Source organism: Labrus bergylta, chromosome 19 (genome assembly GCF_963930695.1).
Source record: "Labrus bergylta chromosome 19, fLabBer1.1, whole genome shotgun sequence".
In the NCBI taxonomy this organism is placed as follows: Eukaryota; Metazoa; Chordata; class Actinopteri; order Labriformes; family Labridae; genus Labrus; species Labrus bergylta.
In genome coordinates this window covers 13,933,551-13,949,684 of record NC_089213.1, presented here as the reverse complement: position 1 = coordinate 13,949,684, position 16,134 = coordinate 13,933,551, and the positions used below count along the sequence as shown (strand labels likewise).

General features: G+C 40.9%; 1 protein-coding gene across 2 annotated transcripts; it reads left to right on the top strand.

Annotated features, from left to right (window-relative positions):
- Positions 1 to 37: 37 nt before the first annotated feature.
- LOC109990918 (trafficking kinesin-binding protein 1-like) lies at positions 38 to 15,687 on the top strand. Of its 2 annotated transcripts, XM_020643189.3 has the most exons (18): positions 38 to 203; positions 1,567 to 1,761; positions 4,853 to 4,929; positions 5,263 to 5,379; positions 6,100 to 6,197; positions 6,405 to 6,510; positions 6,606 to 6,684; positions 6,886 to 7,016; positions 7,103 to 7,177; positions 7,285 to 7,422; positions 7,638 to 7,714; positions 8,411 to 8,659; positions 8,875 to 9,152; positions 10,606 to 10,724; positions 11,727 to 11,934; positions 12,056 to 12,161; positions 12,838 to 12,963; positions 13,193 to 15,687. In XM_020643189.3, exons 3-18 carry the CDS (start codon positions 4,879 to 4,881, stop codon positions 13,785 to 13,787), a joined length of 2,553 nt encoding a protein of 850 aa, XP_020498845.2. In that variant the 5' UTR covers positions 38 to 203; positions 1,567 to 1,761; positions 4,853 to 4,878; the 3' UTR covers positions 13,788 to 15,687. The 2 variants fall into 2 exon arrangements, with proteins under 2 accessions (XP_020498845.2, XP_065804037.1); XM_065947965.1 differs by lacking the exons at positions 38 to 203; positions 1,567 to 1,761 and adding an exon at positions 3,889 to 3,998.
- The last annotated feature ends 447 nt before the right edge of the window (positions 15,688 to 16,134 follow it).

Below are 16,134 nucleotides of genomic sequence, written 5' to 3'. Positions count from 1 at the left end.
GCCACCGTTTCTCCTCTCCAGTGAGAGGTGAGCCAAGCTGGCCTCCCCGGCCCCCTCCCTTCCCCCCGCCCCAGACCTGGACCCGGACCCGGACCCGGACCCCGACCAGCACCACACCAAAGAGGAGCAGTATGTGAGCGAAGGGGAGCCTCAGCTTGACACACAACCGGCACCCGACTGCAGGGACGCCGAGACCATCACAGGTAGATATCAGGGTCAACCTTTTGGCCGTCAAAAAACATAGTCAGGGTTAAGGGCTGAAGTAAGGGTTCCACAAAACCCAGAAAACATCTGTCACCGCATTAAAGGATGGTGTCTTCGATTGAACTCTACTCATGAAAATCTCTAAATATAGCTACAATATCTGCACATGACAACATTAATATATAACTTCCTCTTGCTTTTGTCCTAGCAAGTGACATATGCAGCAGGGAGGTTCTTTATTCTTTTGGATTATCTATTTCCTGAAGTAAAGTTTCTCACCTGTTTTTGTAAAGATAAAAAATATATATTTCTTAAAGCTCCAGGGTAACGTCATACCAGGACCTATTTCCTAAATAGATGAAGAAAAATCACTGATGTGACCTTTTTAGTCACAAAATACACGCGTCTACCTTTCTGGTACCTAAATCAGAAGAAGAATCAGAATCAGCTTTATTGGCCATGAATGCTTACACACACAAGGAGTTTTACTTTGGTGAACTGTGCTCTCTATGTACAAAGGTACAACATTAAATATAAACAATAAACACAAGTAACACAAATAAAAGTAAAGGCTAATATGTACAAGACAACAGTGCAGTGGTGAGTAGTGCAAAAGATGCTGAAGTAAACATGATAATAAAAAAAATGTAATCATATGACAGATGGGTTAATTTACCTGAGGTAGAGTTTTTCAGTATTTACATTAAATGTGTGCATGGATTGATAATTCAAATTTAAATGATAAATATATGCATATGTCCATTCACAGTGACAAGTTCTAAATCCATGTTGTGATAAAGATTTCCTTACATGAGTGACATATTGTTCTTTTTTTTTTTTTTTTACACCAAATCATTTAGAAATGGGTGTTTTAATTCTGCCCCTATGAAAGACAAATCTAGGTACTTGAACCTGTTAAATTACACAAAAAACAAAAACTGTGAAAGAACTCTAGAGATGGAAAAGTAGCTCAGCTTATGCTTAAGAACAGGGCCACATTATTACTCTTCTAATGCAAAATAAGGTTTTTTTTACATGATTAGTTAAAGACTTTAATAAAAATTAATGAGATGAAATTCAGTAATGACAGTTAAAAAAGTAGTTAACAAATAAAGTATATGCCCCTTAGTTAATTGATAATATTTTAATATACATTTTTCTAAATGGTAACTTTGTGTTTTGTATCAGTTAATTCAGATTTTTCTGTAACATTACCGGATGAAACAAATCAGTTGATTGGCAGCTCTGGCTTTGATTAGATTTTTCCTTAATCAGCCCGTGTGATACTGAACATAATATCAGGCACCATGTGACTGCAAGGCAGCAGTATATTCACCTCCCTGTCCTGTCTGCTTTGTTCAGATGTGTGCAACAGTACTGACCTGCCGGAGTTTGAGATCATCAGTCTTCTAGAGGAGCAGTTGCCGGTGTATCGGTTGCGGGCTGACACCGTTTACGGCTACGACAACGATGACTGGCTGCACACGCCCCTCGTTGCTCCGGACACAAGGTTCGATCTGACCACCGAGCAGATCGAAGAGACCCTCAAATACTTCTGTAAGTCTCCAACAGAGTGCATTCAATAGCAGTTACATAGATCATGCTGGTGAGCTACATGATGCCTTTATCTATTGACTTTCTGTGAATGAATGTTTGAATTTGTTCTACTCTTAAACACATAATGCTTACTGTCGCACTATATCAACAGTCATAAGACCTTTTAGAAGTGACTGAAATAGATAATGAGTTCAGTCGTCTGAAGGTTGGTTGTTGACTATAGGGGTAAGTGATATACTATGACTGCCTCTACTTATCCATACTGTTGGAGGAAATGACTCGTGGGAGCGATTATTGTCATCATACTGATCATTATTGTTGCTTAGTAAATTGTAATGCATTTTCATGTACTTTAAAGAATCTGTGATGCATCATAAACGATGAGAAGTTATGACACTAAAATGAAGACACTTACAAGTAACATTAATCTGTTTAGAAAAAGGAACTTTGTAGATTTCAACCTGCAAAGAATTTAAAGTAAGAGCAGGTTAAATGCAAAACAAAACTTGATTTGACCTCCGAGATCAGAGCAAAGAGTGAGGGTGTCTAACAGATTATGATGGTGTATTGTTATTGTGCTAGTCGGTCCTGGAAACTCAATATGTTCTCTTATAATGAAGGTCATTTTAGCTTCATCCGGCCATTTCACCATTAATGCATTCACTCAGAGGCTGTGTGAATACAGAGGGGACAGGGAAAGAGGACAGCACGGTCTGCAGAGACTTCTTATATAAGACGGTTATCACAGAATTAAAGGGTATTAAAATTCACACCTGTCCGAGGCTGAAGCTTCTCTCCAACAGAAGCGAGTTGTTTAGCTTTTGTTTTTGACATTGTATGTGCCACAAAATAGATAATGAAGAAGTCCTGTTTTCGAGTTGTACAGTCAAACAATATATCTTGGTCAGTATCAGTTCGACTTTTCACAAATCAAGTGATGTCACTCAGTGCAGTTCATCATTTCAATGCCTTTACAGAACAGCAGTTGTAGCCTCCCGCCACAGGGTGGAGCCCTCTTTCAAAATGAAACTGCTTTAGAGTTACTGTTTGTGTGCACTGAATAATATGAACTTTTCAGGTGTAAAGATTTATGTGCCTGACCTTTGTGTGGTTTAAATGAACAGTGTCTACAGGGATGTATTGCCGTCTCTGGATAGGTTCATAGAGTTAATGATATTTATATGTCTATATACCGGTAGTCTCCTGTAGTACATTTGAAGGTTTCATCTTTATTTTCTCTGTATTGTTCCTACCTCTGATATTGCTATATTGCCTAAAATGCTGACGCGGTATCTCCCCCCCCCCCCAAAATAAAAAAAGAAAATTGATCATGGTGACATTTAAAATAACATCAGTGTTAACTGTGGTGTAAATCAGAGTCAGTAAAATGTAATCATAAAATCTCTATCTATTTTAAAGACAGCAGGGTTTCTGGGCGTATTGTTTTTTTTCTATGTCTTCATTGTTATTAATGTTTACCGAGTTATTATGAGCACTAATGACTTTCAGCTCAGAGTTCAATAAGGCTTTGTTTGTCTGATTTTTTTTCCCATTTGTCACAGCCAATCAGTCCCTTCACTGTTACATTTGCGCATTACACTGAGGAATCTGTGAGGTTGAGAGGAAGTGTAGTTCAAAGAAGTTTCATAATTGGTTCCCAATCTACTGTGTTCCATTATTCAGCCAAACAAAAGTCAATAGTAAAAAAGGCGCAACCTGTTTGTAGGAGCGTGTCACAGCCTCACTTTGTAGCCTGATCAATAAAGTTTGTGTTTGTCTCTGTGAGTAGGACGCCATGGCAACAGTTGCTGGAGGCAGGTAGATGTTTATCAGCATTGCATCGAGCCTAAGAGAGATGTAGCGAGAGGATGTGACGAAAGGAGAGATGTGAGAGTCCACACAGAAGCTCAACATCTCTGATTGGCTCCTTCTTTAACCCTGCTTCCTCTTTTTTTACTGTACAACACCAACTTCTGTTTCGCCAAACCAAAACACACTCTATCGCTCTCTCTCTCCTCCCTCACACTCACTCACAGGGGCTCCGATGTGGGCGGAGGGTAAATTCAGTCTCCTGGGCTGTTATACAGTAGCTGAGCAGTGGGAGGGAGGGAGGGAGGGAAAGTGAATGGCTCAGAGTTTCTCTTAGTCGGTTATTGTGGAGCTTGGGGATGAGATGGACAGCAAGAGCTTGACGGAGACATTACAGATGGATGAGTGTGAGCAGTATCACAAGAAAGGTAAAGAAAAAGCCTTTGATATAATGAGAGAAAATCATATTTAATGTGATTTGTTTTCTCACATTTATTTGCACAATAGACTAAAGCGCATGCAAACTTTCACTGCTTAGGATGTCCTTGTAAATGACGGCAACAAATAAAAGTGTTGTCATCTTTTAACTAGTTCCTCCAAATGCACACACTTGGAACATTTCTTGGGCTTTGTCCTCATTAAGAGGGAACCTTGCTGACTTTGAATCAACTCTATTTTGACATATCAGCCACTAGAGCACACACACACATATCCACACACACAGTTACTATGAGTGGATCTGAGATTAAACGCTGTTGTTTTTAATGTTATTTCTTTGCAAAGGCGCTTCAGTGAAACAGCAGTTACATTGTATTGCGCACGTTGTTCTGCTAACAGGATTACAAAGGTTTGCACAATGTATTCAATAACTTTGTGCATGATGGTATCGATTAAAGCTCTGAAGTCAATGAGAGCCTCGGGGTATCTGAACCACATTCGGTGGGCCATGGAAAACAATTACAGCTCTATCATACACTAACATTTAATCAATGAGAATGGAAGTGTTACAACCTTTAAATGACCCATCTATCACCTCTGGGAGGATGACTTATTAATCTCTGTGTTACGTAATGTTGCTGTGTGTGCGTGCCATCAGACGTTTATGACAGTCGATGATTGTGTGTCTCATCAGAAGTGAAGATGAGATGATGGGTCATTTGCAGCAGAAGAATCCTGCTGCTTCCACACCGTTTCTCTTTTTTTCACACAAACTGATGTCGCTCTAACACGTTCTTCTTTCCTTTTCTTACTCAGTTTGTGTTCTTTTATTTAATTTCAACAGTGCTATGTGCGGACAGAGTGGGCCAGATGACTAAGACCTACAATGACATCGATGCAGTCACACGTCTGTTGGAGGAGGTGAGTTTGTCCATTTTCCTCTGCTCAACAGGTGTAGTTAAGAGTAGGGAGGGGTTAATGTGAAATGTGGGTAAATCAGAGAGGATGTGGGAATGAAGAAAATGCGAAATGTCTGTATATTTTTAGAATTTTTGCTAAAAAAAGAAAATGATCAATTAAGCAGCAAAATACAAAAAGGAGGGAATAGAATCTGCATCTAAATGTATCAACAGTTGCTTATCCTCCACCAACAATGGGCACCAATATTATTTTGTTTAAACGCTTAACCCCAGACTTTAACCTTCACCATTAATCTCTTCACGCTTCTTCTTTTCCTGCATATCCAACCAACAGAAAGAGAGAGATTTGGAGTTGGCTGCAAGAATCGGCCAGTCTCTTCTTAAGAAGAACAGAATTCTGACTGAGCAGAACGACTATCTGGAGGAACGAGTGGGACAAATCACAGAGGAGGTTGGAGCACCCACACACGCACACACATACACACACTTCCACTATCTCACTGTCTCACAGTCTCCATGTGTGGACAGAGTGTGCAGCTTCATCCATAATATCAACAGTTTGGTTTTTTTTCAGTTATAGTTGGGAAAATTAACTATGGTAAATGGACTGTGGGGCGTCTGTGGCTCAGTTGGTCGAGGGTTCGATCCCCAGCTCCTGCAGCAACTTGTCCGTTGTGTCCTTGGGCAAGACACTTAACCCCGAATTGCTCCCGCTGCTTCGTCGACGGCGTATGAATGAATAAATGGGATTGGTTACTTCTGATGGACTCTTTACATAGCAACCACTGCTATGTGTATGTGTGTGTATGTGTGTGCATGAGTGTGAATGGGTGGGTGTGACATGCGGTGTAAAAGCACTTTGAGTAGTCAGAAGACTAGAAATGCACTATACAAGCTCAAGTCCATTCATCATATTCTGATAAAGAGATAAGGTTTAAAAATTAGAGCTCGGGATCATTGATCCAAATATCTACTTAATTATTTTGTCAAGTTTAGCCACTATGGAGAAAGTAATCCCCCAAATGGGCCTGAAGGTCTACCAGATTTTACAATGTAATAAAACATTGAACTGTTATTTTGCAGCACATCCGCACCTCGTACATGCATACATTTATAAATAAACATTTATAAAGAGTAACGATAGCATTGACCATTATCGCTGGTCTTCAAGGTGGCCCAGCTGCACCATGAGCTGAACTTGAAGGATGAACTTCTGCAGTTTTACACCAACGCAGCTGAGAGTGAGGATGAGTCCAGCAGCTCCCCAATGTTAGTATGCTGTTTTTTGTTCATAAATATTTCTCTTTATCTAGAGTATATATCCTTTCGAATGTATATTTTGTCTGGAATGCCAAAACCAAGCATACAATCAAACAATTACAGTAACATACCAGTTATATATCGATGTGATAAACTAGTATAAGTTTATAGTCTAGCAATGAGTTTAATGCTTGCTTTATTTTTTTTTGTCTTTAGGGGCAAGAAAAGTAAAAATGAAAGTGCTGCAGGAGCCTTTTTCAGTGACACTCTTCACAGAAAACTCAAAGATCTGGAAGAGGAGAACCTGTCGCTCCGCTCAGAGGTATCGCCTCGTTTGAAAACACCAAACACACAAGTGAAATGGAAGAGCATTGATTTGTTGGGCTGTTGTTTTTAATCATGGATGTGTACATCTAGGCTCACCACCTGAAGTCAGAGACTGAAATATATGAGGAGAAGGAGCAGCAGCTTGTCAACGACTGTGTGAAAGAACTCAGTGAGTCCTTTCTCTTTTTCCATTTTCTTTCAATGTGTGTGATATTGTTTACCTGTTTATGTGCATGTTTAAAATGAATCTCTTCTTGTTTCTTCTGCACCTGTTTCACATTGTCTTCATGGTTTACACTTTGTTTTCATACTGTAAATATCCCTTTCTTAGATTAACAAAACCTCTTCCTCTCCTCTCTGTCCTCATCAGGGTTGTCTAGTCTTCAAATCTCTACCATAGCCGAGGAACTAGCTCGAAAAACTGAGGATGCATCCCGTCAGCAGGAAGAGATCACCCACCTCCTGTCCCAGATAGTAGATCTGCAAAAGAAAGCCAAATCTGTGAGTTCACATGAACCCATTTGAACATAAAAGGGATTTTTCTTATGCTCATGTAATGTTGTGAAAAACTTGTGTTCTTCTTCTAGTTTGCAGTAGAAAACGAGGAGCTTTCTCAACACCTGCTGGCAGCTAAAGATGCCCAAAGGCAGCTTACAGAAGAGGTAACTTCTTCAGGATTGCTTTTTTTTTTTTTTTTTTTGCCAAGCAGAAACCAAGCTGTTTAATTGTAATTATTCTATAAATTGATTTTGGATTTCACATTGAACAGCTCCAAGAGCTGGAGGAGAAGTATATTGAATGCATAGAGATGCTGCATGAAGCCCAGGAGGAGCTGAAGAACCTGAGGAACAGAAACTACCCTGCAGGAACGCCTCGACGCTTCCATCCTCTGGGGCTTTACCCAATGGTGAGGGAGTGTATGTGTGTTTTTGTGTTATCCGTGGGTGCATGTGCGTACTTGTGTGTGTGTGTGTGTGTGTGTGTGTGTGTGTGTGTGTGTGTGTGTGTGTGTGTGTGTGTGTGTGTGTGTGTGTGTGTGTGTGTGTGTGTGTGTGTGTGTGTGTGTGTGTGTGTGTGTGTGTGTACTTGATCCATTCCTTTAGAAGTGTTTTTGTGTTGCAGGATTCTCTGGCAGCTGAGATTGAGGGAACAATGAGGAAGGAGTTGAGTCTGGATGACCCCGAGTGCGAGGAGCAGAAGTATGTATGAACTAACAATCAAACTAGTGGATGTGATTTATGCTAAACGATGTATTTATTCCACACTGTATTTAGCAGGTCCAGACCTTTCCAAAGATGTATCTCAAAAAACTTTTAATTAGAATGCCGTGACATGTACAGTCAGCTTTGCTCCCCAGCGAAAATTGAAAGATTGGCATTACTGTAAAAATGAATACAGATCATTGACCTTTGTGAGAGGTCATCACATACAGAACTGATTTACAAAATAAGCCTTAGTGCCTTAAACCTGCATTCTTTCTAATGGCCTGCAGGAAGTGAGTTAGCTAGTTGCAAAACAACTGTTTCATAAAACAAAAATCGCTTCACTGGCTGATGTAAGAGTGCTTAGCTAAAAAAATTATCAAATAGAATAAACCAAAGCGAAAGGAAAATATAATTGATTGCTAGCAGTCTTGATTATGCTAATCTATTTTCTTTTACAGAGATAGCTAAAGGATAGCATGTTTAATCTGCATGTGGAAAGTTGGGCAGACTACCGAGCTGAGCCAGAAAGTGTTGCTAGTAATAATGACACTTCTTTAGCTTTGTTAATCAATGTTTAATCTGGAAACTAAATAACTCAACTAGAGATTGAACTATTAGCAAACAATACCAGTAATACCACACTAACTTCATACAGTATAGTCTGATACTCTTGTGCCTGGTTGTGTGCAGAAGCCATAGGAAGCGAGTTTTTGAGACCGTAAAGACCGTCAACCAAACAGTCCGTCAACGCTCTCTGACTCCAACCAACTCCAACATCCCTGGCTCCAATCAGTCTCTGTCTACTCGTACGTCCCCCCTGTCCAGCGGCCTCTCCACCCCTCATTCCAACATCTATGGATGTGACATCAGCGGGGACAGTGTTGCCCTTGACAACAGAACGCAGAGCATGCTGATGGAGACGGCATCCAACCAGGACAAGTGAGGACAAAATAACTTCAATACATGAATAAACTTAGTTAATTTATTCAGGCATCTGCATGAATCAAAGGGTGAAAAGTACATTTTTGGGTTTGGCTGCTTCGCTTGAGCTGAATCTTGTGGATTTGTCAAATATAACCAATGTAAGTTAACAACAACATTAACTCAAACAAACTGATTATCAACTAAAAGAAACCTTTCCTTGATTTCTAAAGCACAGAGAGCCGAGACAAGAAGGTCACTGGACCTGAGGACCTGCGGCTGGCCCTGCGCCGCCTGTCTCTGCGTCGCCAGAACAACTTGAGCGAGAGGCGCTTCTTTGAAGAGGAGAGGGATCGTAGACGGGGAGGACATGGAGGTCTACATGATGCCATGGGCCATGAGAGTGTCATGACGCCCTCAGAAAGCATCATGTCCCTAGGGAACATCCATGTTTGGGCCTCACGTGGGCCCTACCTCCCTGACAAACTCCAGATCGTCAAACCACTTGAAGGTGAGGAAGAAAGGGAGAGTGGGAAGACCTGCAAGCAGGGGAGGAAGTGGGAAGGTGACAGACACAGAGGGGTGGTGACAAAGAAAGGGAACAAGCGCGGCTTAGGGGCCGAGGGCGAGAGGAGGCTGGAGTTTCGGCTTGGGCGGACTGTCGAGGGGGACAGAGAGCAAGGCTGGGGATGGGGGAGGAAGACAGGTGCAGGGATAGAAAGGGAGAGAGGAAGAAGGTGGGCCAGAGACAGAGCTGGCAGTAGGAAGATGAAAGCAGCAATGGAGAGGAGAGACAGGCCTCTGTCACTAATGCTTTTTAACTCTTTATGGTCTTTGATGCACCATCACAAGTCGGGCAGTTTTGCATCCCCGCACAGTTATTACAAAGACACACAGCCCAGGGAATGGTTATAGTTGGAGAAATACATGTGATTAAAAAGAGGAGGAACGATGCATTCAGATTCATTATAATTGACGTAGAACAAGGATGTACATGTTTGCTGTCTAGTTAGCAATCAAGTGAGTGTGATTACACTGAAGAGGACCCGCTGTGACATCACTAACTGGGGATTGGCCAGAAGTGTAACCCTCAGAGAGAGTGACATCAAAACTTTATTATTCCCCATGTGTTTCAGTGTCGATTAAAACGTTTTATGCTGGCCTGTACTGCCCTCTGCTGGCAACAACTTGTTTTTGCCATTTTTTATGTTTACATACATTTGTTTGAATGCTGTCTTCACCTTCTCATTAGTAGTATATCTTTAATCCTGCTTTACATTTATTTTTTATTTTAATTCATTATTTCCATTGTTTGTGATCATTTCTTTGTTTATTCTGTCTCACTTTCTCTGTTTCAATTAAATGTAGTTACTAATAAAAATCTGTTCTCATTCTCTTCGCTCCTCCATTTCATTTGTATCTTTACTTTCTGCTTTTCATCATCTTTAACCGTCCTCGTATATCAGTCTGTATACACAGACTGTATATGCAGTCTATGGTTTGTCATTCTGATCACTGAGGCTTCCTCTCTTATGTTTTCCTTCACTTGCTCTTTTATAGGCATTCTTCTTAGTTGGACTTGTTTTTTATTGATAGTTACACACTTTCTATGTTTTCTTGCCCTGGCTTTGTCACAAAATCTGCAGATCATCATATACTCTTGGTGAATTTAACATGTCATGTCACTATAATATGTGACATCAGATCTAATAGCTGCCAATTTGTCCCTGCATCAATACCATGAAAGATACAATGACACATTTATTATAGATGATAAGTCAAAACATATTTTACCCAGTACAGCTACAGCATCTATCTTTTTCAGAGTACCTTCATATTGACATTTTTTCATGTTTGCTGATGATAAAAGAAGCAGTTACATATCAAGGATTGAGACATCAGTAATCCTTTCATTTATATGAGTGTTTGAATACATTGCAGTTTTACTCTTTTCTCTTCAACAGGCTCTGCCACTCTGCATCACTGGCAGCAGTTAGCGCAGCCTCACCTCGGTGTCATTCTGGATGCCCGGCCCGGAGTTGTGCCGAAGGGCTACAGACCCCTCGAACTAGAGTTGGAACAGGTGTGTGAGTGTGAGAGGTTTTTATGTTGTTTATGAAACATGACTAAAATGAATACCAATGCCCCAGTATGACCTCGAAGAGTAACACGAGCATGTTTTTCTTCATAGTTCTTTTAAATGCCTGAAACCCTGCAGGGGGATAGGTGTCAGGTGAGGTGATTTAATGCATGCTGCTAAAAAAGCCTTTCACATTGAAGATTCACATTGAGTGATATATTTGACTGTTAAAAGAAACACGAAGAAATGTGTTATCAGAAAACACTTCTTACACATGTACAGGACAAGATCAGCAAAGACTACTTGTAGACCACAAGTCTGCACAAATCAAATATTTCTCACAGTATGTTTCAGTGTTTTTAGGCTTTATTTGTGGATGTTTTATGAGAGAGAGTGGGGAAAGGACATGCAGGAAAGGAGCCACAGGTCAGACCCAAACCCGGGTCGCCCACCTAGAGGACCACAGTCTCTGTACAAAGGGCTGACCACAAGGCTACTGATGCCACACAGTGTGGGGGTTTGGGACCCTATTTAGAACTTCTTTATATTCATGCGATTCCATTTTGTGTTTCCTAGTTTACAATTTTTATTACTGCAGGCATTGCTTTTAGTACTTCATAACATAGCGTAGTCTGGTCTATCTTCTTTTGATGACTACTGGTTGCAGATAAGTACAAAAAGATGGTTTAGCTTTAGCAAAATTATGTCAAACTAACCATCCATCGCTCTTTAACTTTACTGCTTTTTCTGCTCTGAATTGATGCGTTGGAAACGGACCAATGAACACAATGTAGACTCACCGAAATAACTTTATCGGTTTGCTTTTTTCCACTTAAAAGGAAATGATGAGTACTAAAACCTTGTTTTCTATGGTGTGTATCCTTCTCAGTCCCTTTTGTTAATGTGACCACAGGTAACAGTAGCTTTATTCTAAAAACACTGTAAATCCACATGCATGCATCTGGAGAGAACTGAACTCGTCCCGCTGTGTTGGGTTGTTTAAAGGTTTATCCATGGGGGGGCTTAGAGGAGGATGAACCAGGGGAGCAATACTTCCAGAATCTACCCACCTCCTCTGCGACAGCCTCACCAGCCGTGGTACCCACATCCAGCACCAGTGACCCTAACCTCGGGCAGCCTCTGCCCAGCCTCGCTCCACCTTCTCCACCCTCTCCATCACCATCACCACATCTCAGCAACACTGACGTCGTTGGTAAGGACATAACCTTACATACTTGCATACTGTACTTACTATTGAACCTTTATTGGAGCGCCTGCTGAGTACTATACTTTGTTTATAACTGCCTGTGTGTGTGTGTGTGTGCCGCTTGCAGCTGCATACTACCCAGGAAAATCCATGGCCCACACCAGCTCTACCTACACCTTCACAACCTGTCGGATCCTCCATCCAACTGACGAGCTGACGCGGGTCACACCAAGGTTAGCAGCATAAGTAGCTAGGTGTTTCTCAATATAATTTATATTTAAACATAGATCCAGTTCAGAAACAGTAAGCTCCCCGGTTCTGTGGTTCACATGTTGCAGTAAATTAATGATTTATAAGAAAAAGAACATTTTGGGAAAGCATTATGGACAAAGACACTCAGACTTTCCTCACCAGTCTTTCCCAAGTCCCTGCGGAATGGGGGACAAACAATGGTCAAATAACTATATGAGGATCAAGAAAGTCTGTCAAGTAATGAAGGTTATGTGCAATGTAAACCATACAGTGCTTTTCCTACTAAAAAGAACAAGAAAAAAACCATAGATCCAGTTTAAACTTTTTTTTCAGGTAAATATGTTACATATCTGTTGCTTTTGGAATCCTACAGCCTGCTTCATGTCAATTTACTGTGTATTGGACTTAATCCCAGTGGACATACGATCCAAACAGCAGTGATTAAAGTGTGATTATGTCCAAGCAGCAATATTCAGTCCAGTTTCTACTAGATTTAAAACATTGTAAGCAGGTACTTATGGATTAAAGACAAATCACCCAAATTTACAACAGATATCATGCAAGTAAAACCCAAGTTTCTGAAATCAGAAAGTAGAATCATCTTTTCCATTATTGAAATCTCTCTTTTTTTTTTCTTGTTGTCTATCTACTTTTCAGTCTTAACCCAGTTGCATCGTCGTCCTCCTGTGTGATGACCAGCACTCTGTTGGTCACTCCAGCTGCTACACCCTGCACACCCCGCAGGCTCAGTCTCAGGCCCTCTGAATCCTCAACCAACCTCAGGTATGGTTCCTCCTTCTTTGAGAAGACTCTCATAAAGCGTATAACTCTACAGCATACTGATTTTGTTGTAGTTTTTCTAAAGAACCATTCAAAGCTGACTTGCTTCAAGTAGGTTTCACTTCTTTCTGGAGTTTGCTACCAAAGGCAAGGGTAGACATAAGAATGTATTTTGTTACCATGTTGTTATTACTATGATGGGAATTGGAATGTTTCCCCTTGTTTTTTGCAGAGATGCAACACGCACCACCAGCACTTCCCTGGGGTTAGTGCGCCTCCTCCAGGAGAGAGGGATTTCAGCAGCAATGTATCACCAGAGCCTGAGTCTGGAGTATGGCCAAGGCAATGGAGGGGTCTTACTTAGCACCTCCATTGCCCCCAACAGACCACCAAACCCTGACCCTCTGCGCCCCTCTACACCTCCCAACTCCCCTACAGGAGAGGGAGCTTCAGCCGCACCAACCCAGGCAGGATTTGACTTCAAGAGCCCATCCTATGACAACTTCCTGGCCTCCAAACCCGCCCGTTCGATTCTCAAGGAAGTGACAGGCAGGATGAGGGGCAGGCAGAGAGGAAGGGACTGTGAAAGCCAGACGGACGTAAGCGTGACCATCCACAACCTCAACTTGCTGGACAAGGTGAAGCGGTTGGGTGTAGCTGGAGGTCCAGGAGGGAGAGCAGTGAGTCCCAGCCCCATCCTGGGGCCCTTGGGCGGGCTTCGTAGATCCGGCTCCCCTTTTGGGCCTGATGGAATGAGGAGGAACCGGAGTTATCCAGCCATGGTTGGTGCCAGCATGGCAATGAAAGCCCCAGCACCCCAGGAGTAGTCAGGACTACTGCTGGCCATTTAGCCAAGTAGAATCCAGGCAGGGCCAAGAGAGATCAGACTGACGCTGTTCATACTGTACATCTGACAACAACATGTCACACTACTGACCAGCTTTTAATGTGGTTCCAAACAGACACCATCCACTATTTAGTGCTTTAACGTGGTGAATCATTCTTGAATTACAAGCAAAATAGTGAGTTCAACTAAAATACGAAACCTTTCTTGGTATGTAGCATTGAGATAGTTTGGTTTTATGTTCCCATATTTTGAGATATGAAATTGATTAACTAAACTTAGTAAAATTACATTTAAAAAAAAAAAAAGGTAAATCCTAGCCTTTCTCTGTCCAAGCAAATAAAATAAAAGTTATACAATTTATCAATCAAACATTATTGATATAACACCTTTCAGAGAAATTCAAATTTTTAAAACTTGCAGAGTAACAGCAAATCCACATGAAACTACAAATTCCTCTTGTTGTTATAAGTATACATAATATACTTATATATAATATATAGAACATTGTAGTGAGCTTAAGCGGTGGTCTTTGGTAGATTTTTTTTAAGGGTTGGTCAGAGCAAGGCTAGCTGTAAACCATGTCTAACTTAATGCTTAGGTAAGTTAATTTCAGTTATCATGCTCCTCCCCCCGATAAAACCAAAATGTTCAAAGCCTTTGATTTCAGGGGCAATAGGCAAATCATGGCCATCTATGATAACAACTAAGAAGACTAAGAAGCTAAGAAGTTGTACATGTTGAAAATATATCAACAAAACCATCACTTTTTGGTAAATAGTCATTGTGAACCTGTTAGCAAGCTGATGTTAGGATTTAGCTTCACCACTTGTAGAGCGGTCATCAACGTTTTTGTCAGTTTCAGCACAGATATCATGAAATGTGGGCGCATAAAACCAATTAAATTTATTTTCATTTTATTTGGGGGGGGGGGGCTTGAATTACCCATTGCTTATTGAAAATTCAGTCTGGTAAAAGATCCAGAAAAAATGATCCCACTGCTGTACACTCACATCCCTGCTTTGGAGACTGACTCTGCTGGCTAGATGTAGTACTCCCACTCTTGTCTTTTTGGAAACACATCCATAAAATCCCCCACACACCCGGAAATACACTGACATACTCTGTTTAATCTGCCACTGCTCTAGTTGGCCATTTGTAATCACTGTAGCACTTAATAATGCCTTTATTGTGCTCTATTATTGAATAAACAAAGAACCTCTTTTGTGAAAAAAAAGAAAGAAAAAAAAAACACCAAGTATATTAAAACATGCCATCCTTGTCCTCACTCTCTTCCCTCAGTACAATCCCTGACTAAATCAATTACTTCTGAAGTGATAAGCTGTGATAAGTCACTTTCAACAAATCATTGAAAGATTTTATGTCAATATTAAGTTACCTCGGTTCAGTTTAGAATTGGCCATTAGATAAGGAAGTTGATGAGGCTTCCGGTGAACTGGACGGATCAATACACTGAAGCCACAGCTCACAGAGAGGGAGGAGAGACGGATGAGTCATGAGATTGTTGCTAATCAGTTGTCATGGTCAGAAGCTTTCAGAGAAATGAAGCAATATAGTGCCTCGACCATCTGTGTTTGAAGATTTACTTCCTTCATGTTAATGGTTTAGGGCGTGAAGAGCTGTCGGAGCCTTTTTTTGCACTGTCATTTATTTATTTTTAAAAATCCTATGAATTTAACGCATAAAACGATGTCATACATGTGTTCACTGTATACACAGGTCATTTTCACAAAAATCGTCATTAATGACATGCTTCAAAAGGAATCGTTATGTGTAGTGCATAACCAAGAACAGCATTACTGTAAGTGTTGGGAAAAGCATCTGTTGAAGGCTTTTTCAAATAAACAATACATTAAACTGTTGTTTTTTTGTCTCCGTGTTTATCCCTCTAAATTAAATCATGACCCACTGAAGTCTCGAGCTCTCATGAAATGAAGAGTCCAAGACAGAAAATCATTATTAACCCTCCTCCAGCAGATGGTGCTCATGAATAACTCAGCCCACAGACAATAATCAGTTTGTGAAGTACTTTGCTATTTAATCTGTCCGTCCATATCGGCAGAATCCATTACACATTCACCATCTGTATCTCATGCGCTATGATGAGGGCAGCTTATTAAACCTCTATTAGCCACAAGTTGAACTCGATGTGACCCATAACCCAAAAATGCCCCTCTGGCAGCTGGGCAGTCTACTTAGAAGGAATGAAATCTACCTCTGATTGAAATTTCAGTGACGTCTTTTAATATGGATTTCTGTTCTCTGAGGATCACTTTCTTTTGATAACCTTACTTAGCATTTGCTTAGAG